The 21,518-nt window shown below is 45.5% G+C and overlaps 1 protein-coding gene across 4 annotated transcripts; it reads right to left on the bottom strand.

The window, feature by feature from the left end:
• Positions 1-898: 898 nt before the first annotated feature.
• DDX18 (DEAD-box helicase 18) lies at positions 899-19,180 on the bottom strand. Of its 4 annotated transcripts, XM_059704653.1 has the most exons (14): positions 19,022-19,180; positions 16,853-17,233; positions 14,762-14,902; positions 13,000-13,135; positions 12,526-12,626; positions 12,209-12,408; positions 12,013-12,127; positions 8,805-8,944; positions 7,578-7,739; positions 6,844-6,996; positions 5,371-5,484; positions 4,015-4,071; positions 3,509-3,686; positions 899-2,509 (listed from the first exon to the last, which is right to left on the bottom strand). In XM_059704653.1, the coding sequence occupies exons 1-14, from the start codon at positions 19,104-19,106 to the stop codon at positions 2,367-2,369; spliced, it is 2,106 nt and encodes a 701-aa protein (XP_059560636.1). In that variant the 5' UTR covers positions 19,107-19,180; the 3' UTR covers positions 899-2,366. The 4 variants fall into 4 exon arrangements, with proteins under 4 accessions (XP_059560636.1, XP_059560637.1, XP_059560639.1 ...); XM_059704654.1 differs by lacking the exon at positions 4,015-4,071; XM_059704656.1 differs by lacking the exons at positions 899-2,509; positions 3,509-3,686; positions 4,015-4,071 and adding an exon at positions 4,692-4,724 and having other exon boundaries at positions 19,022-19,179.
• Positions 19,181-21,518: the final 2,338 nt, after the last annotated feature.

The following is a 21,518-nucleotide window of genomic DNA, read 5'->3' as shown; positions in this document are numbered from 1 at the left end:
AACCCTGGGTCTGATCTTCAGGATCCTGGGGCACCCAGACGGTCACAACTCCTGTCTGTGCTCCGAAGGCCCACGCTGGCTCAGGACTTGGGGTGGGTCCCTGTCCCTGATACTGCTGGGCAACCAACGTCTCATGCAGGAAGTACATAGTAACAGGCAGCGAACAGGTGGGCACCTGGTGCCAGGCCCTGCCCTAAGCACTTTATGTTGGCGCATCCATTGGCACCACCTTGTAAAGCCGGTTTATTGCTGTTTTACTCCTTTAACAAGCCCAGAAAAGGAGGCGGCACAGCTGGAATTTGAATCCAGTCACTCTGGTTCCAGAGTGTTCATTTAAGCGCTACATACAGCTCAATAAATAACCCGCTTCTGGGTACCTTGAATTCCGCTCTTACAATAACCTGGCCTGTTAAGATGAAAATAAGTTAGATATAGCGATGACTTACTGTTTGCAGCCCGGACGACCAAAGGTTTCCTTTGCATGTGGTCTGCTGGCTCCCGCCCAAGCTCCTGGCCAACGCCTCAAGCCTGCCTGTCAATAGCCGCACACCTGCCTCAGCACAGGCACCCGAGGCGCCTCCTCCTCGCACAGGTAAGTCTTGCAGGTGTTGCCCAGACCTCCTATCTGACTCCCTCAGCCTGAATCCTGGCCAGCAGGCTCAAGCCTGGGTGCCCCACCTGGACCATCCTGCCAGCAGAACCTCACACAGGACTCTCAGGAAGTACCTGAAATCAGGTACTTTATTATAGCAGGAACCACCTTTATCACAGTAAGTACTACCTTTCTATCTTCTCTCACACTGAGATAAGGTAACCAGTCTGGGACAAACAGATATCTAGAACCCAAATCCTGGCAGACCCAGCATGGTTAACAAAGCATCTTAATAAATGAAACAAAACTGATGCAATTATTTAATGACCTGGGAAAATAACGTTATAAAATAAGCTGGTCACAAATAGTGGGTAGAGAATTTCACTTTTGATAAAAACATTTAATGTATATAAAACACTGGAAGGATATATAACAAAATATTCAGTCTTTATTTATGTTCAGTGATTAAATATTCTTCCCTTTACTTTGTATGTATTTTTGAAACGTGATTATTTCTGAAAAGAAAAACAAGCTACTGGATAGAGAAGCCGCTGTTAAATGTCAGGAGTCCAGCAGTCCAGGCCTGCGCCCGTGAGGCCCGCGACGGGACAGCGGTCAGGCCGGCCGCAGGACCCCACTCCTCCCGGCCCCTCTGGGCGCTCTCCATCCAGCGGTTTCCTCTCCACCTGACGTCCTCAGTGTCCTTGTATTCCACAGGAGTCTACAATATCAACAGGCACAACAGCAAGCGATGCCAGCCACTTTGGTTTTAAATTGGAATAACCATTGGCAGTTATGGAGCATAGAAATAAAACATAACACACAGATCAGGAGTCCCACAGCAGAAAACCACATGTGACTAAACTCCTGCCCTCTCTGACCCCTGCTCATATTTCATGGATCTGGAAAAAGCAATTTTTTTTCTCCAAAAGATGCTTTACCTGCTCAGCAGTCGAGTTGGAAGAGCTCACTAAACCCCAAACAAGCCCCACCGGAAACAAGGCTGAATGGGTGTTGTCACTCTGTCACCATTTGTTTTAAAAGGTCTTTGCTAATCACATGGAGCAGCAGACACCACACCTGCATCGGTGTAAACAGGGCCAGAAATCTCAGCTCTCCCCCAACTCCAAACGGGCAAATTTTACTCAAAGCACACCACCTCATGTTTCTTGCTCTTAAAACAAAATGGGGAAAGGCTGTTTTAAAATCTGGCGTATATAAAAACCCTGCCACCTTTAGTTGAAGGTGCTTCTTAGGTACTTCAAAAGCTCTGTCCTTTCACACGGCAGCAGTTTCAGGAGGGATCAGGAACTACCGTTAAGGTCTAAGAAACAACAAAACAAAAAACCCAGACAGTTTCCTGCACTGTCACCCCAAACCGCCTCCAGTGTACTGGTGACCTGCCCGTTTCAGCAGTTGCTATAGCAATTCATGTCACAAAAATATTCAGACACCAGAAGAAAAGGTACAAAAAGAATTAAAACAATGACAGATGAGATTAAAAAAAAAAACTTGACCTCAAAATACCCTTTAATCACAACAAAGACCAAAAAACCCCCTTTGCGTTGTCCTTGGGAAATCAAGAAAAAATGAACTTGTTTTTGTTTTATGACTCAACATAAACAAGACTTGCTGGAAATAGTGCTCATTGCTTGCACTCCATGCCAATTTACACTCTTGTTAGATCAGTCCCAATCCTACAGTCAGAAGTCCTGGTCAGAGCAAGAAAATCCACTCCTCTCAGGACTAAGCCCCCGAAGGTGGAAGGACGTCTTCAGTGAGAGAACTGCCTGCCGCCGGAAGACTTCTTGCTAATGTGCTTGAAGATTTTGGACTTCTCCACTTTCTTGGGCTTCTGGTAGCCGAACCCACCGCCGCCGCCTCTCTTCTTCAGCTTGCCGTCATTGCTGTTCACGTCTGCAGGTGCACGTTAAGGAAATCAAGCAACACAAAGATAGCACTCCAACCTGACAACGCCACGGGGGACCAAGCAGCACACACCCTGCTGTCCCTCCACCTCACCCTCCCTGAACCACGGAAACGTGTGACATGAGCCTACACAACACATCTGCCGGACATCAGGAGTGCCCTGTGACTGTGGACTAAAATTAGGGGAATCAGTGTAAGTCCAGTATATTAGTCATTCATTATTTTCTCCACACAACAGAACTCAAGACAATTACCTGTAAGAAATACAGAGGGAAATCAGCAAGTTTACAGGAACACAAAATATACTTCCTGTGTCAAAACAAATGACTTTCACCTCCACTGGGGCTGACTCAGGAATGCTTGACCAAGTGAAGATTCAACATGCCGGCGCTTACTCAACGCCCACAGGGATGCAACCCAAATCCGGCTTTCTCCTCTAGGAGCTACGGTCCAGCGTTGATGAACAGGCCTGCTTTAGCTGCTGTTTCTTCTGATGAAAATGTGATTATAAATTACAACAGAAGCAACTGAGATACCCCCTGTGCCTTTTATCTTGCGTAGCACTTAACTTTTCCTCTCTTTTGCTGATCCTGCAACTTCCTTGTATGAAATCCTTTAATGGCTCTAAGGATAGAAGCTCTTTGAAAGGTTCTGTCTTCTCCCTTCGGCTTGAGGGCATCCTAACCTCCAGACCTCACACAGCTAACCGGAACCTGTACAGCAGCCGAGCCTGCAATCCCCCGCCTCTCCCCAGACTGCACAGCTCCCTCGGGCTCTGCCAGTGAAATTCCTTTGACTTTTCTAAAGGCCCAAGGCATAACTGCCATGTTTCTGTCAATCTCACTCGCGTCACTATCCCTGCCTGACATGCAGTGACCAGGCTGAGCACCGTGCCTCCATTCCCAGCCAGAGCACCCACCCACCCAGGGCTACGCCCACATGCCCCATAATTCCTGCGCCAACTCATCACAACAAAGAAAAGGATACTCAGATCAACAAAAGGGGGCACCTTGAAGCCAAATGACAGAGCAACGTGAGGCAAATTTAAGTTGTTAACGTTAAAGATTTGTTTCAGAGAATGGGAGTCATACGCTCGAATGTACGACTTATATGCTTCCTGGGCTGACTTATGAAGGAAGTAGTTCTTTTCGATCAATTTTTCAAGCTGAAATGGAAAGAAACATTGGTTTTAATAAAACAGCAGATTTCACATATATTAGAAAAACCACCCTACAAAAACATTTGTGCCAATGCACTTGTTCCCAGCTTGGCAACATTTGCAAAATCATGCCACAGTAAGAATAATGACAAAGTTCCCGTGTGGCCTGGCCTGAGACGACGCAGAGCAGATGTGTGGTAACCTGCCCAGCGAGAAACCAGACTGACCACGGTGCACACTTCCCAGTGATAAGGGACCCCAGGAGGCAATGCCCACCAGCAGGACACGCAGAGGCAATGCTGGGACGAGCTGGGGCTGCCGGAAGAAAGCATACCTGGGACTGAATGTCAGAAATTTTGGACCAGGAAAACTCAAACTCACTTAACGGGACCTAGAAAACAAAAGCGTGAAGGTCAGTGAACTAGGATGGCTCACCACTCACATGTATAGATGAAGAGAAAGTGGGAAGTCCTACAAACAATGGAGGAAAGGTGAGGGATTTTACAGGCATGCGTCATCGAAGCCCTCTCTCTAAACAGGCTCCAGGGGATGGAAAGGCCTGGAGCTCTAGGCAGAGGACCCCAGCTCTCTATGCCAGAGCGGCCCCATCGCCACCCCGCCCTCTGACTGAGGGTGGGACACCAGGTCACGATGACCTCAAGCTCCCAGGGAAGGCCCTCTTAGTAGCCGTCACTGACTAGGTAAGTGGAAGGGGGCCAGACCTGTGCTGGGTGATGGGAAAATGCAGCTGCCAGCACAGCTGTGGGGACATGGAGGTCAGGGCTGGCTTCCCAGAAGACACAGCTAGCTGAAGCCAGAGGCAGTCTAGAGAACCAGGAAAGGGCATTCCAGAGAGAAAGTGCCAAGTCTAGTGGCAATTCTGGAAAGCTGCGTGGAGTTGTGGAATGAGGAAAATCCACCTGGCAAGACTGCAGGGGGCTGACAAGGAGGCAAATGCAGGGACGAGCAGGCCTGGTGAGCATTCACCACATCCAGCAACGGAGGCCACTCACAGTTACAGTGAATTCAGGTTTGGTGGATGCACTGGACACAGGGTGAGTGGAAAAATGGAGAAAATATAAACCACGAATCAAAATGCAGACAGAAGAAAGGCAACAGGCAGTAGCCAGGCTGGAGGGGTGGTAGGAGAGTGGGTTTCAGGCTGAAGTTATTTTTCTTAGTGAATGACTTGAGCTGGTAAAGAGCGACTGCAAGGGAGAGACTGAAGATAAACCAGCTGACGAATGAGGGACAAGAGGAGGAGGAGCGAGAGGAGGAGGAAGGGGCAGGAGTGAATGAGGACCCCATTGCTTTGGGGAGGTAAGCAGGAAAGATGCTCGAGAAAAAGATGCAGAGAAGACTGCGGGGAGGGGAACAGGAGGCAGCGACGGTCAGGTGTGAGGGGTTTAACAGGAGGGGAGGTGGTTTCTAACAGGCCACAGGACTGGGAGGAGGCGAGGGACACAGGCTGACAACACGGAACTCAAGATTAGGCCACAGGGGTAGTCCTTTCAGTTCACATTTCCTGGGCCAGCCCCCCAAAACCTCATCTGTTCCACATCTGTAACAACTGTTCCAGGAGCACTGCAATGACTCATGACTCCTCGACACTTCGAGGCCACCTGCACTGGCCAACAATTCCACAAAGAGGATCTGTTCCAACTTAAGACTCCCAAGCAAAGACCTTTACCTTGGATTGCTTCAGGTAACGAAGGAAACCCAACTCTTCAGGACGCAAGATGAGCAAGGCATGCCCCCTTCCGTTTAGGCCCCTGGCAGTTCTTCCCACTCGATGAATGTATTCCTTTGGTAGAGAGAGAGCATCTGAGTTCACACAGCCTGACAGGCACCCGTGACAGCCTGCATTCCCGGGACTAGTGGTGGTGGGCAGGTCAGCATTCTTTATGAGGGGGTGCCCCTCCCCGTCAATTCCTTCTGCATCCCCCTTCCCCAAAGAGGTTATAGGACGATGACCGAGGCCAAGGGAAAGCTGGATGTGAAATTCATATTAGCTCTATGGTCTAGTTAGTAAAATGACCAGTAAGTGTGCCTCATCCTCAAAATGGCTTTTTGGAACATTTTTAAATGCCAGTTGACAATTATATAATCTACTAGAGGCCCAGTGCATGAAAATTCGTGTACTGGGGTGTGTGTGTGTGGGGGGTTCCTCAGCCCAGCCTGCGCCCTCTTGCACTCCGGGATCCCTTGGGGGATGTCCACCTGCCGGCTTAGGCCCGCTCCTTGGGGGGGAGCAGGTCTAAGGTGGCAGTCAGACATCCCTCTGGCAGCCTGGGAGCACTTGGGTGATGTCCGACTGTCAGCTTAGGACTGTTCCCCACAGGGAGCAGGCCTAAGCTGCAGTTGGACATTCTTAACACTGCCAAGGAGGCGGGAAAGGTTCCTGCCACCGCCGCTGCACTCGCAGTCATCAGCCTGGCTTGTGGCTGAGCGGAGCTCCCCAGTGGGAGCGCACTGACCCCTGGTGGTCAGTGCGCATCATAGAGACTAGTCGTTCTGCCATTAGGGTCAATTTGCATATTACCCTTTTATTTTATAGGAGTTTGTTGAAAATACTTAGTAAACTTATTTTACTACATGTATTAGTCTTTTTTTTTTTTTAAATATATTTTATTGATTTTTTACAGAGAGGAAGGGAGAGAGATAGAGAGTTAGAAACATCGATGAGAGAGAAACATCGATCAGCTGCCTCCTGCACATCTCCCACTGGGGATATGCCCGCAACCCAGGTACATGCCCTTGACCGGAATCAAACCTGGGACCTTTCAGTCCGCAGGCCGGCGCTCTATCCACTGAGCCAAACCGGTTTCGGCTATTACAGTCTTATATATAAGCAAATTTCATTTCCTTCTGAAACCTACCACTCTTAGCAAATCATTCCAAGCATATAATAGTCCTAACTTAAGTTTCACTGATGCCTTTCAAATCTCCTTACACAGACAGCCTTTTAGGTCCTGAAAAAGTCCTAAATACTATTTTTTCCCCTAAATTTGACAAATACTGCACAGTCATGTGCAATGAAACACGACTTGCATAACTAAAGGATAACCTCTGACTCTGAAATGCAGTATTTCTCAGGGAACCAGGAGAACAAGTGCGCTCTTCAACGTACTGCCACCCTGAGACACCCGAGGAAGCCACTTACCTTGGGGTCATCTGGAGGGTCATACTGAACAATCCAGTCGACTTCAGGAATGTCCAGCCCTCTGGCTGCCACATCCGTGCACAACAATATGCCCGTATCCGCGTTGCAGAACTGGAAGAATGTGGTCGTACGCTTATTTTGCTTCTGCCTTCCCTAGAATCGAATACAAACATCCGTTAGAGCTGGAAACCGGAAGCTGCTGGGAGGTCCAGATGTAGAACCCCAAACTGGAGCTGTGAACCTGCCTTACTTCAAGTTCACTCCCTGGCCTGTGTCCTGTTTTCCAAGTGGATGGTGTCTCTTATTCCTTGTGGTTCTCATTCCTCAAAACCCAGCCAAGCCCCCTCCACAGAGGACCACTCACCAATGTTGACTGACCTGGGGAGTCAGACCTCAAACCCCACAGTCTATACACCTTGATAAGCACAACCTGTTTTTTTTTTTGGTGGTTGTTGTTGTTAATCCTCAACCAAGGATATTTTCCCACTGATTTTTAGAGAGAGTGGAAGACAGAGGGAAAGACAGAGAGAAACATTGATGTGAGAGAAACACATCGATTGGTTGTCTCCTGCACTAACCCCGACTAAGGCCTGGCTGGGGAGGAGCCTGCAACCGAGGTACGTGCTCTTGACTGGAATTGAACCTGGGACCCCCCGGTCCCCAGGCTGACCCTCTGAGCCAAACTGGCTAGGGCAGCACAACCTGATTTTAATGAACTTCTCATCATCACTCACATGAATGGCCAAGACAGGCAAATCGATGTAGTTCAGCAACTCATAGTGGTATTTCACGGACATGCAAGATGAGAAGAAGACCATGAGTTTCTTCTTCCGGTTCTTCTTAAGGAATGTGAAGAGCAGGAGGAATCTTTTCTCGGAAGGACAAACAACATATCCCTAGAAGTAGTTCAAATGAATAGACACAAAGTAACCAAGTGGACATTTGCAGCTCCATGAGCCAATATGATGAAGAGACACTGCCCACACTCTGTTGTGCTTTCCCTACAGTAAAATTCCTGCCATCATAACACAGCATCCCTACAATAAGACAAATTTAAGCTCTTTAGATTCCTTTAACAGGCTGTAACCATTGGACACTGAATTCTTTTCATTATTTCTGAGATTACTGGTTATCAACAGTACTTGCAACCATAATATATTAATATCTCAACTAACTGGAACTCTCAAGATATATCAATGATTCATTTTTGAAAACTCTTTAATAGCAACATCTCAAATAATCACAGCTTACATACATAGTCCAAAACAAGAGCACAAAGATGGGTGAATATATTTAAAAAACAAACAAAACACCAACGAAAGGTTTTTAAGCTGAATTGTTACAGAATATATTTTATTCACCAAAGACTCGATCTTCAAGTCCAATTTTTTAAAATATTTTTTTATTGATTTCCTAGAGGAAGGGAGAGGGACAGAGAAACATCAATGACGAGAAGCATTGATCGGCTGCCTCCTGCATGCCCCCTACTGGGGATTGAGCCCCCAAACTGGACATGTGCCCTTGACCAGAATCGAATCTGGGACCATTTAGTCCATAGCCTGAAACTCTATCCACTGAGCAAAACTGGCTAGGGCTTCAAGTCCTATTTTTAATCAACCTAGTTTAGATCTCTGTCACCTCATTTCTAATTTTCCACAGCTACATGCCTGAAACCAGTCTCTCCACCTTCTAACTCAGAGCAAGATCCCTAAACATTTTAAAATAGTGGTTAATGATGCTTCCTAAGTGGTTAGTGGTATTAAGAGACAGTAAAGAGAGCTAATTAAATTATTCAGAGTTCAAGTTACGTTATGCTAGAAGAGCCAGCGATCCAATACCCAAGTTCACTATATTTGAATTAAAAGTTCAATAACCCACAGCTTTCTGGATGATACTCCAAACAATTACAAGGAAACACACGTACCCAAATTCATTAACATGTAAGGTATTGACAACAATACCTGCTCAAGACCATCCACTGTTGCATTAGTTTTATCATCATCGACACCAACATACAATGGCTCCTTTTTCAGAGAAATCCTCGCCAGGTCCTCAACTCTGCGAGTTTGTGTGGCAGAAAAGAGCATGGTCTGCCTGCGTGCTGAAACACATACACGTAAGAGTAATCCGAACCTTTCAGGGGACCCGCAGAACTGCCTCACAACTACAAATGCTCCTAAGCAGGACTAACAGGAATGGGAGATGCGGTAACACTACAGAGATTGAGGGAATATCACAAACAACTTTATGTTCATAAATTTGACAACTTAGATGAAATGGACAATTTCCTTGATTGAAAGACAAACTGCTAAAGCTCACTTAAGAAGAAATAGAAAACGTGACTAGCCTGTACCTATTAAAAAAACTGTACTTAAAATCTTCATGTAAAGAAAACTACAGCCCTAACATCTCCAGTGGTGAGTTCTAGCAGACTTTTATGGAAGAAATATTACCGATTCTTCATTTGCTCTCCAGGACACTAGAGAATTTACTTCCCAGCTTATTCCTTGAAGCCAGCCATTACCCCAACATCCAAACCCAACGACTCATGAGCAGAAATGCAAAATTTCTAAACAAAACTTGAGTAAAGTGAATCCAGCAATATATAAAAAAGGATAAGGCATGGCTAAATAGGGTTTATTCTGTGAATGCAGAGCTGGTTGCTTTAACATTGGGAAATTAACCAATACAATATACCATATTAACAGAGTAAAGGAAAAGATCTGATCATTTCAACAGATACAGAAAAAGCTTTTGACAAAATTTACCATTTATTTCTGATTTTAAAAAATCTAAGCAAACGAGGAACAAAAGGGGTCATCCTCAATCTGATAAGGGGCACTTACAAAAAACCTACAGCTAACATACTTTATGGTGAGAGACTGAATGCTTTCCCCACTAACCTCAGGAACAAGACAAAGATCTTGTCTCACTACTTCTATTCTGTATTGTACCTGAGGTTCTCGCCAATGCAATCAGGCAAGAAAAATATTAAGCGAAGAATTTACTTTTTTTATTTGTAGCTGACATGTCTGCCCATGAGGAAAATCCAGGCTAGTTTCATCTGAAGGTTCACAATGAACAATCCAGATGAACATAGAAATAATTACTTGCCAGACATAAAATGGATATACAAAAATCAACCGTATATGTACATACAATAAACAATTTGAAATAGAAATTTTAATGAAGTACTTAGAAATTAAGGAGCTAATAAATGGAGATATGCCTTATTCATAGGTTGAACTGACTCAATATTGCCTTTCACCAATGCTCTAGCCTATGTAATAAAAGGCTAATATACAGACTGTCCCCACAGGCGGGAGTTTGACCAACCAGGAGTTAGATGTGCACTGACCACTGGGGGCAGCGTGGAACATGGCCGGGGCGGCAGGTGGCCGGGGGAAGAGAGGCCCCGGCCGGCAGCTGCTAGGGACCCTACCCATGCACGAATTTTGCGCACTGGGCCTCTAGTATTCAATAAAATCCCAACCAACCAGGTATTTTTAGGGAGTAGAAACTGACAAACTGCTTCTAACACTTATACAGAAATGCAAAGGAGAACAGCCAGAACAATTTTGAAAAGAACTGTTTGAAGTTCATCCTAAGACTTAATAGGTAGAACTGGAACTTCTATACACTGCTGAAGGATATGAAAAATGGTACAAGTTAAATAACTAGTCACTCCACTCCTCAGTAGTTACCAAAGAGAAAGAAAATATGTGCCCATAAAAAAGTTGTAGATGAATGTTTGTAGCAACTTCATAAATCTCTAGAAAATACAAACACATCTACAGTGACAGAAGGCAGATCAACAGCTGCCTGGGAGAGAGATGTGTGTGAGCGGCTGCTGGTTGTTGGTAGTAGGTGAGGGTTGCTCCTACAGAGGCTGGGAGGGAGTACAAAGGTGCATGAACGCACTTTAGAGGGTTATGGAGATGTTTACTATATTGATGTGATAATGGTTTCATGGGTGGAATGTGAACATTTAGCAAACCGAGTATTTAAAATATGTACAGATCATGTCAATTACCTCCCAGTAAAACATTAAAAAACAAATTGTATAATGAATGGAATCATGGCCTTATTACAGATGTAAGCAGTTTATGTTACAAGTACTATAACCAAGCTATGCACAACTCAAACATCACACAGGAGGCTACAAGTCTACGGCTGCCTGGGAGGTGCCAGGTGAAGGTAAGAGGGGTGGGGGGGTGGGTGGGAATGAGACATATGTTTGGCTGTTTAACTTGCATTAAACCTCTAACTTGGCAAAACCACTGTATTAAGTTACTAATACGTTTGATGTTTATATTGCAAACTGCCTCTAAGGTTAATTGGCATAGCGACTTCACTTGGCTATATTAATACATTGTGGACCAGTAGTTTCTTTTTTTAAAAATATATTTTTGATTTCAGGAAGGAAGCAAGAGGGAGAGATAGAAACATCAATGATATGAGAGAATCACTGATCAGCTGCCTCCTGGATGCCCCCCACTGGGTATCGAGCCTGCAACCTGGGCATGTACCCTTGACTGGAATCGCACCCAGGACCCCCCCCCCGCCCCCGTCCGCAGGCTGACACTCTAACCACCGCGCCAAACCAGCCAAGGTGGGACCAGTAAATTTATTGCTGGCTTTACCCAGTGGCCAGATAAGTTTCTATTGAACGAGTACAAAAACGTTTTACATGAATGTTAAAGGCACGCTTTCAAATTAAATACCCATTGCATTTTGAAGTTATTTATTATGTTCTTACAAGCTAATATCTTTTAAAATTATGATACTTTGTAAAACACTGTGTAATATGAAGCGAAAATTCTCGTGATCTGTCCGCAACGTGTTAAAATTCTGGTATTAGCCTTAACCGGTTTGGCTCAGTGGACAGAGCGTCAGCCTGCAGACTCAAGGGTCCCAGGTTCGATTCCGGTCAAGAGCATGTACCTTGGTTGCAGGCACATACCCAGTAGGGAGTGTGCAGGAGGCAGCTGATCGATGTTTCTCTCTCATTGGTGTTTCTAACTCTCTATCCCTCTCTCTTCCTCTCTGTAAATAATCAATAAAATATATTTAAAAAAAAATTCTGGTATTAATAGTTTTGATATTGAAACAACTCTCACTGCTTCTAACAACCACTTTGCAAACTACATACAGATACTACCCACTTACTTGGCAGAAGTTTAATAATTTGCTTTAACTCCTCTTCAAACCCAACATCCAAGATACGATCAGCCTCATCAATAACCAGACACTGCAGGTTTTTATACATAAACCCTGGAGTATTCTAACAAGACAAAGAAACACGGTCAGTTGTAAAGTTTGTCTGGCACAAGACACGAGACAGTACTACACACTGTCCTCTCACCTGCATGTGGTCCAGGAGGCGGCCTGGTGTGGCCACAATGATGTTGATCCCATTAGCAAGCTTCTGTGCCTCAGCAGACCTGTTGCTGCCGCCCATTATCAACCCGTATGTGTGAACGTGGTGTGTCATCAGCTCTTTAAGAACACCGAAAGTCTGCATGGCCAGTTCCCTAGTAGGGGAGAGAATAAGAACTCCAGTTCCTAAAAGGCAAAAGAACGAATATGGAAAAAGTCAAACTAATTATCACCACGAGTTCATAAAAGCTGGAATGAACTTCTAGCGAGACAATGGCAGAAACAACTGGATCAAAGGCTTACCATTCCTGGGCATGAACTTCAACTTAACAATGAGTTCAACTGCGGGGATGAGGAAGGCCAGGGTTTTGCCACTGCCAGTTTTTGCAGCTGCCAGAAGATCCCTAAATGTTAAAAAGGGAAAGGAGGAGAGACACTCAGTATACTCATTCACCAAGTACTTACTGAGCAGCCAGCACGCACAGTCACAGGTGTTTTAGGCTCCAAGGCTAGAACAGGCTCGAGAAAGATAAGTTTCTACCTTCTCTATCACTGAATTCAACCATCTGAGTAAAACACCTAACTCAGAAGTAAGAATCGCGCCAGGAAACAGAAGTGAACACTTTTCTTCCAACACCAGGATGTAATTTAAAGCCTTTAATGCAGGTTGGATATGTAAACCAACACAATACACATCAAAGAACACACTGGTAGTTCCTGGGCAAACAACTAGCACTACAAACAGATACTAATGCCAAGCGTCCATGTGAATCATACCTGCCTTCCAGAAGTGGTCTGACACTTTTATGCTGGATTTCGGTCATGTTTGTAAAGCCCATTTCTTTTATTGCCCGGAGAGTGTTCTCATTGACGAGATTAGAGAGAGAAGCAAACGAAGTGTCCTCGAAAGCCCCTAAACGGAAGACAGTTTGTCATTAGCAAATTTATCTTTTTTAGTGGCTAATTCAGCTAGATTGTCCAAATTAGTTTTGCTGATTGAAAGCATTACTGAGTTGCAGTCAAACTTATTAGAGCTTCTTCCACTAAGACAAAATCCCAACCATTCCCATGTAATATTAAGAAAAAGACCCTATACTTTATTTTTTTTTATTTTTATTTTTTTTAAATATATATTTTATTGATTTTCTACAGAGAGGAAGGGAGAGAGATAGAGAGCTAGAAACATCGATGAGAGAGAAACATCGATCAGCTGCCTCCTGCACATCTCCCACTGGGGACATGCCCGCAACCCAGGTACATGCCCTTGACCGGAATCGAACCCGGGACCCTTCAGTCCGCAGGCCGACGCTCTATCCACTGAGCCAAACCGGTTTTGGCAGACCCTATACTTTAAAATGTCTCCTCTGCTGATGGCTGCGTAATTTAAAGTCCATGTTCAGAGCCCCTAATGTAACAAATAGTAAGGGAGAGAGGAAGTACAACCAAGGGATTTGCAGGAAATTAAAATGTCAAGGGTGGGGTTGGGGACAGGAGTGCAGAGAAATAAAATGTTTAAGAAATCTGAAATAAAAAGTGAAAATACTGAGGATAATAAAAGCCAAGAGTGAAGTTAATCTCACTCTCAAAAGACAACCGAGTCAGATAGGGGCGGACCGTTGGACTGGACCTTGGTATCGGGTGTGCACTCCTCAGCAGGGAGCGCCAACGCCCTCGCCTCCTCGACCCCCCACGCGGGAGTCCCTGCTCCTCACAGCCTGGGAACCGACACCTTGGGCTGGAGAGTTCTGTTGCGAGAGGCTGTCCTTTATACACAGGATGTTCTGCAGATCCTTGACCTCTACCCAGGGGATGCCAGTAGCCTGCCCCAGTTCTGACAAAAATGTTGGTGGCCAACCCTGATGATTTCCCTGGGAGAGAGGAGGTTTATGAGATGCTGGGCTTTCAAAGCTAAAACTGGTGATGTTCTGGGCACACCAGGATGAGCTGGTCACCATGCCTGGGAGACAAAATTGCCCTGGATGAGAATGCTGCCATCTTTGCAATTCTGATCAGGCAGGTCTGGGGCTGGGCCTCAGTATTTTAACAGAAAATCCAAACCAAACAACTCAAGTGACTCCTAGACATTTTTGGTTAGGAGCAACTAATTCTAGTCTAAACTCTTGACTTTATAGATAAAGAAACAAGGGCCAAAGGGGGTTAACCTGGCACAAGTTCTTCGATGTTAATTCCTGCCTCCCCATTCCTTCTTACTAAGCCAGTATTAAACCCCTGGTCTCCAGGCTCTGGGCCAATGATGTTCCCCCCACAACATGGAATGAGCTTTAGAAAATGATAAACCAAAGGAACAAAGGACCCCAGAAGCTGTTGGTGTGCATTCTTAAAATACTGTCAGGAATAAAGGAAAGACCAGAGAAAGAACAAAAACTAGGGCACCATATGGAAGATAAAAGCTGCACTTAAGATATTATCCATTTCTTGTCAGTATTTACTTCTCCCAGGCACAAGTCACAACTTGCTTCACATCTTATAATCGGGAGAGGCGCGGCATTTTAAAGATCTGGGGACCGTGCCGGGTTACCTGTCAGTCCCAGGGGCAGGCTGGGCACCTCGCTCTCCTCTTCCCCGTCGCCTGGCTTCCCCACGCTGGTTTCGGTTTCTCCAGGGGCCTGGGCACCTTCCTCTGGCTCCACTTGGTCTTCCGTTTTTGCTTTTTTGGTATCTTTGGTTTGAAAGAACAAATCCCCCCATTTTATTTTCTTCAAATAAAATAGCAAACAAGATCACAAAATAAAAGATGTGTGACACAAAAAGGTCTATTTTCAAAAGCTTAACATTTCCAGCTTTAATTTGCTAAGGAATGTCTCTTTCATAAAGATTTGGTTATATTTATTTAAGAGCCCAGGGGGACGTGCAGATTTGCCAACAAAACTTTGTATTTTAGGATTCTTAATGTATTATAGCATCTCCAGTAATCAGCTTTTAAAAAGTCTAACTAAACCATTTAAGTATTGTAATTACACCAGGTTCTATATACTTCACTGAGTTTTTAGTCTCTATAAAAGCTAACTTTGTTGAGAGATGAACAGAAATACCAAAGGCTCATGTCACTGAAGACAGACTCCAAAGCAGGGCGACATCCACGCAGCGGGTGGCAGGCACTGGGCGTCCCTGGACGTAAGTGGTGAGGGGCCGAGAGGAAGGCCCCCGCTCTCACTCCTCTACCCCCACGTTCACCACGCTCGTCGATGTTCCTCTGGGTCACGTGGGTTAGCCACCACGCTGGGCTTCTGTCCATGTATGGTGGTTCGTGAGGCTAGTTAGAGCAGAAGGACCCCGCCCACAGCTCAGGACTCTTGTACCCCAGGACTGGCCTCTTCCCGAGACTTTACTACCATCTTTGTGGGAAATGGCCCGCTCTGCGGGACCCACAGGTTCGAAAGCCATGGATATCACCAGCCGGTCTTCACGACTGATCACTTCTGTTTTCCTTAAGACAATTCTTAAAGTTTACCCATCGAGTTAAACCCCCAGCCCTGCAATTCAATGCTTGAGAAGAGAAATAAATCACTATCTTAAGCAACTTAGAAAAAGAATCCTAAAGAGGCTAGTGATTTTAGAATCGAATTACAGTCACTTTAAATAAAAACGGTAATGTCTTATCTTCATGCTTTTTTCTATCTGGTTTCACTATTTAAGCAATTTCTCAAAACCTACAAATGTGCTAGTCCGTAGGCAGCATGAAGACAGCTGTGCACGTTTAGAAAAGTTCAAAGCTCCTTTCTAAATGAAAGCTTTATTTCAGACAAGACAGACAAATAGTAAATTCTAACCTAGGTGCTGGCAAAACTTTTTCTTAAAGGGCCAGATAGTAAACATGTTAGGTTTTGCAGGCCACATGGTCTGTCACCATGAAAACCAAGTAAACAGTGGGTATTGCAGCATTCATAAAGCTTTTCTCACAACGATGGCAGAAGGCTGAATAGCTGCGCTTCTACTCTCCCCTGAAGTCTCAGCTAGCTCGCACCTCAATGCAATGCCTCTCACCTAAGCTTCCTCACATCCAATCACCTCCCGAAAGAAAACGGCACTTCCCGCAACACTGCCCTGGTCCTTATACTCGCTTGGAAGTTAATGTTCCATTTACTCAGAAGTTTTCTAACTGCTATTTGTACACTTTGCACATCCAAATAACCACCAACTCTTTTTTTCAGAAGGGAGGAATTTATGGTAGGAAAAGGAATGGGGCAAAAGAGAGGTAAGTGAAAAGAATCATTCATGCAAAGGCCAGAAAAGTAGATTCTACTACCTGCCGGTCTTTAGCACCAGTAATTCCACAGCTGTGGGCAAGCAGGTAACCCTAAAATGTGACGCCATAGTATGTTCTATCAGCAGGGGAAGAGCAAATGTCTAGGCATCTAAGGAGATTCTTCTTTAAGTGAGGTCTTATTCAAGGCTGTTAGGGAACGTACAGGCATGACAAATATTTTGAGAAAAGTTAAAGTGTAAGCCCTCTCCCCAATGTTTCCTTGAGCTCGTCGGGTAGTTTCTGGAAACTAGTGAGTATCAGGGGTCCTTGCATGTCATGTGGGCACAATAATAAAGAAAGGAGAATGATAACGAACGGAAAACAGTTTAAATGGATTCAAATAAAAGAAAATGAAGAACTTACCAGGCCCAGCATTATCCACCATTTTTCTCTTTTTCTTTTTCTTCTTCTTCTTCTTCGATTCTGAACTGGGAGAGTGCACTGCTGCTTCCCCGTTGGTTAATATGGTAGATTTCTTGGGGGACTTTTTAACTTTTACATCTTCCACTGTTTCTTTAGCTATATCTCCATTTTGGGCTTCTGACAGGCCCTTATTCACAGACGGCTTTAGGGATTTTTTAACTTTCCCACCTCCCACTGTTTCTTTACATGTATCTCCATTTGGGGCTTCGGACAAGCCCACATTCATGGACTGTTTCAGGGATTTTTTAATTTTTCCACTTGCTACGGTTTCTTGAGACACATCTTCATCTTGAGTTTCTGACAGGCTCACATCCCAGGCCCCTGTTTAACACAGAACACACTGTATCAAAGGGGAAGTTCACTCAGAAACAGCTGGAATCTCAAGTGAGAAATTCCATGGCTTCCAGAACTGAAATGATTTAGCTTTTGCTTCCCTTTCAGATACGGTTAAGTCCTCACTCAATGCCAATGGTAAGTTCCCATGGCATCTCATTAATGTCACAATGAACGACACTGAACAGGACGACACTATTCGAGGACCCGCTGTACATTAAAACCACTTCGCCCGGGCCAGTGCGGCCGGTCCCACACACCCAGAGGCTGCTGGTTCCATTCCCGGTCAGGGCAAAGGCCTGACGGGGGCTTGCCCACCCCCAGTGGGGGGCCTGCAGGCGGCAGCGATCAACGTTACGTTACGCCCTCACATAGATGTTTCTCTCTTCTCCCGAGAAAATTTCTCTCTAAAAGTCAATAAACTACATTCTTTAAAACACTTGCAATTTTATGGTGTAGCAAATAAATTCCTCTTAAGGAAAAATGCTGGAAAAAGGAAGCTGCATTTCTTAATTTCAGAAAACCATCTCTGTCAAGAGTTAAAAGTTTGGAATAAGAAAACTTTAAGAGGTTAAATTTTTAAACAGCTGGGATGAGACAATGGTAGTTACAAAATACGCATTTAATATAGACATTAATAATATACGACTAACAGGCATATTAAAAACAACTTACATGTTATTCACACAACTACTGCTTCTCATAAATACAACTTCAAAACACTCACCCTGAACTTTCCTAGATGTTAGTGAACTGGAAATTGTTGATGAAACCACTCATTTGTCCCAATAGTTATATATAAATAGCTGAAAATGTCTTTTCAAAACCTTCCATGTTTATGTATAAAAAAGATTACATCGTCTTTTATTGTAATCAATGCCTTTACCGGAAAGTAGTTAGTAATGCTGAATTAGTCTATGAATTGGAACTATAAGGGAACCGCGGAAACCTACAACGCTTGCTCCTCCAGGATTTCTTCCAATCAGCTAATCTCTGTTGAAAACCAATTGGGGTGACACACTGGACCTCAAAAATCGCCTTCGCGGGTTTCCATCTTATGACACAGGACCCCGAAAGCTTAACCTGCAAAGCTTTAAGACCTCCGGCTCACCGGCAGAGGGCAGGGCTGCAAACGAGGTCGGCCAGCAAGGTGACGTGCAGGTAAGACCCCTTAGTATGTATCTCTGTGCAAGATGCAAACACGCAGGCATTTATAAACTCGGGCTGGAAGTGCTGGAGCACAGGCTGGAGGCTTTGCATCTGACGCTGAGCTGTCAGTGCAGGCGTGCCACCGGAGGAGGGGCGGGGAGCCTGGCGGCAAGGGGACAGTGAGCTTCCGGTGGAGACACAGACACTAAGCTGGTGATGCAAAAGCAAGGTGCATGGAGGGAGGTGCACGTGTCTGCACGGAAACAGGTGAGGTGGGGACGAGGTGGGACCCGCAGGCAGCGAGGGAGGCAGAATAGGGGAGGGAGACAGAACAAAACTTAACTTTCACATAGGTCAGAAAGGCTGGTTTAGCAGGAGGACCGCCTGGAGGCCTGGAAGGAAAGCCTGGGGGCTCCTGCCTTAAGTCAGCGGCAAGGGGAACCCGATGGCCAGCGTGTCAGGCAGACTAAGGCCCCGGGCGAGTGGGCGCCGGCTCGGGACCCCAGGCCGCCCCGCACACGTGCTCTAGGGACGCTGCCCGCCACGCCGGGGCCCGGGGCACGCCAGGCGCGCCACGGCCACGCGGGGGCTCCAAGCGCCGCGGCGCCGCGAGGCGAGCCAGCTCACCCTGCAGCTTGAGGTTCCTCTGCCGCAACTTGAGGTTCCGCTTCTCGATCTTCCTGCGCAGGAGCTTCATCGGCAGGTGAGCCATGTTGACGAAACGCTTCCCAGCGGCGCCGCAGCCGGGCTTCTGCGCGCTCCCGGGTAACGTCACTTCCTCTCCGTACGCACGTGAGCCGCGCGGCCAACAGCATATACGTCACAGGAAACGCTAGCGGCCTGTGGACCGAAAATATGTCCCGGGTGGAAAGGCTTCCGGGCGCGTGCGCCGCGCTACACTTGGCGACCGGATTCCATGCAGCGCCCCCTGGTGGGTTGGAGGCTCGAGCCTGCGCCGGGTTCGCATTGTGCCAGAGCTGGCAGGGCATCTAAGCACCTGGGGTGGGGGCGTGGGGTGGGGGGTGGTGTGTGTGTGTGTGTGTGTGTGTGTGTGTGTGTGTGTGTGTGTGTGTGTGTGTGAATTTGGGAAATTGAACAAAACCTAACTTTCACATAGGTTTTTTCCACGCTCCTTAGTGAGAAATACACCTTCCCTGGTTACATAAGTATAACATTTCTCAAAGCAACACCCTTACTCTTGTGTTTCATTCATATTTTTCTTTCCATTCCATTCATTCCACCATAAAGTACTCCATTCTGAGCCATTAAAAATTCACATCACTATGCCTTCAATTTCACAGCAGTATTATTGGGTTAGCTGCAGTTTGAAAAACAGGTTTATAATTATAATTCCCCAACACTCACCCATGGGCCCTGTAGGAGTCCAGAGCATAAGTTGCAGTTTGGCTACCTTGTAGGCCTCTTATTTTCTTTTATTTATCTATTGTGTGTGTGTGTGTGTGTGTGTGTGTGTGTGTGTGTGTTGCACAGAGAGGTGCATAGAGTGTTTAAAAATAGAGTTATCGCTATTAGAAAATTGGGATAGTTCATACTGAAGTTGATATTTTTCTTGAAAAGTTGCTTCAATTCCTCTTGGAAGTAACTAGTTTGGGCTGAGCAATCCCCTGAGAAGGGTCAATGAAACCTGCATTCGTTTATTTATAGAGAGTCAGGGAAAGAGCTGATGGGGATTAGACATGATTATAGGGAAGAAGGGAGAGGGAGAAACTTGGGGGCAGTGGTTCTCAACCTTCCTAATGCCGCAACCCTTTAATACAGTTCCTCATGTTGTGGTGACCCCCAACCATAAAATTATTTTTGTTGCTACCTCATAACTGTAATTTTGCTACTGTAAACTATATGTAATTATATATATATGTTTTCCGATGGTCTTAGGCAAACCCTGTGAAAGGGTTGTTCGACCCCCAAAAGGGTCTCGACCCACAGGTTGAGAACCGCTGGACTTTAAACAGAATATGAGTGAATTGACTGAGAAGTCACCTTGAACTGGGCTGGAAAACCAAGACAAACGAACAAATCCTGGTGTGCCTAGATTGTTGTTGGTTAGGCAGGCTAAAAAATGAGATTTAAATGGGCCCATGGTGTGGCTCAGTGGTTAAGCATCAACCTATGAACCAATAGGTCACAGTTCGATTCCAGTCAGGGCACATGCCCAGGTTGCAGGCTTGATCCCCAGTGTGGGGTGTGCAGGAGGCAGCCGATCAATGATTCTCATCATTGATGTTTCTATCTCTCTCTTCCTCTCCTTTCCTCTCTGAAATCAATAACAATATATTTAAAAATAATAATAAACTGGTACACACACACACACACAGCTGCACATGCATACACACATATATCTCAGTTTAAACAGATATAAGTTTAAATATATATGTCTATACGGTATACACATTGTGTTGTTTATATTTTGTATATTATGATAATGTTTAATAAAAAAAGTTTCTGCCTGGGAAAGATTTTAATTCCAAGGACTAGCCAATTCTTAGAGATAGGGAAAGACTCAGCTAGGAACATGCTTTTGATTTGCAAATTTATCAATTGTTGGAGGAGGCTATTAAGAGGACTTGACCCCCCTGTTGACCCTGGAGCTGGACCCGGGCAATTGGAGGCTCCTCACCCCCCTTCACTGCCCTTGGAAAGTTTGATCAGTCCAACATTTCCACAGTGGGAGGCATTTTCAAGGATGAAGCCTTGAAAGAGCAATGTGCTGTGAGACCATCTGAAAGCTGTAAGCGACTGAACCCCATTAAGGCCCTGCATCAACTTTTAAGATTCTGGTGGGTGGGTGCAGAGATCTATTCACTGTCCGGCCACCTAAGATTCGCTTCATAAGTAGGTTCCCTTGCTTAGTAAGCCTGCCATCTACCAATCTGGAGTGGCTGCCTCTTTCTTCGGTCTCTCCTTGCTCTCTGCATATGGGCCAGTTTCAGATCTCATTCGGGGAACTCCTGAGGCCTTGAACCAATGTCAATCCAGAGCCATACTTTCTCCCTCTGGCCAGTGCACCCCAGGAGGCAATATTCTTCTGCCTTAATCATCCCAGGGCCAGGTACTAGGCAACTAGGGACCGCTCCAATAGTTTAGAGCCCACCTAAATTATTTA

This window comes from Myotis daubentonii, chromosome 7, assembly GCF_963259705.1.
Source record: "Myotis daubentonii chromosome 7, mMyoDau2.1, whole genome shotgun sequence".
Classification (NCBI taxonomy): Eukaryota; Metazoa; Chordata; class Mammalia; order Chiroptera; family Vespertilionidae; genus Myotis; species Myotis daubentonii.
Note: the sequence above shows the minus strand (reverse complement) of the source record. Positions and strands in the feature narration are given on the sequence as shown.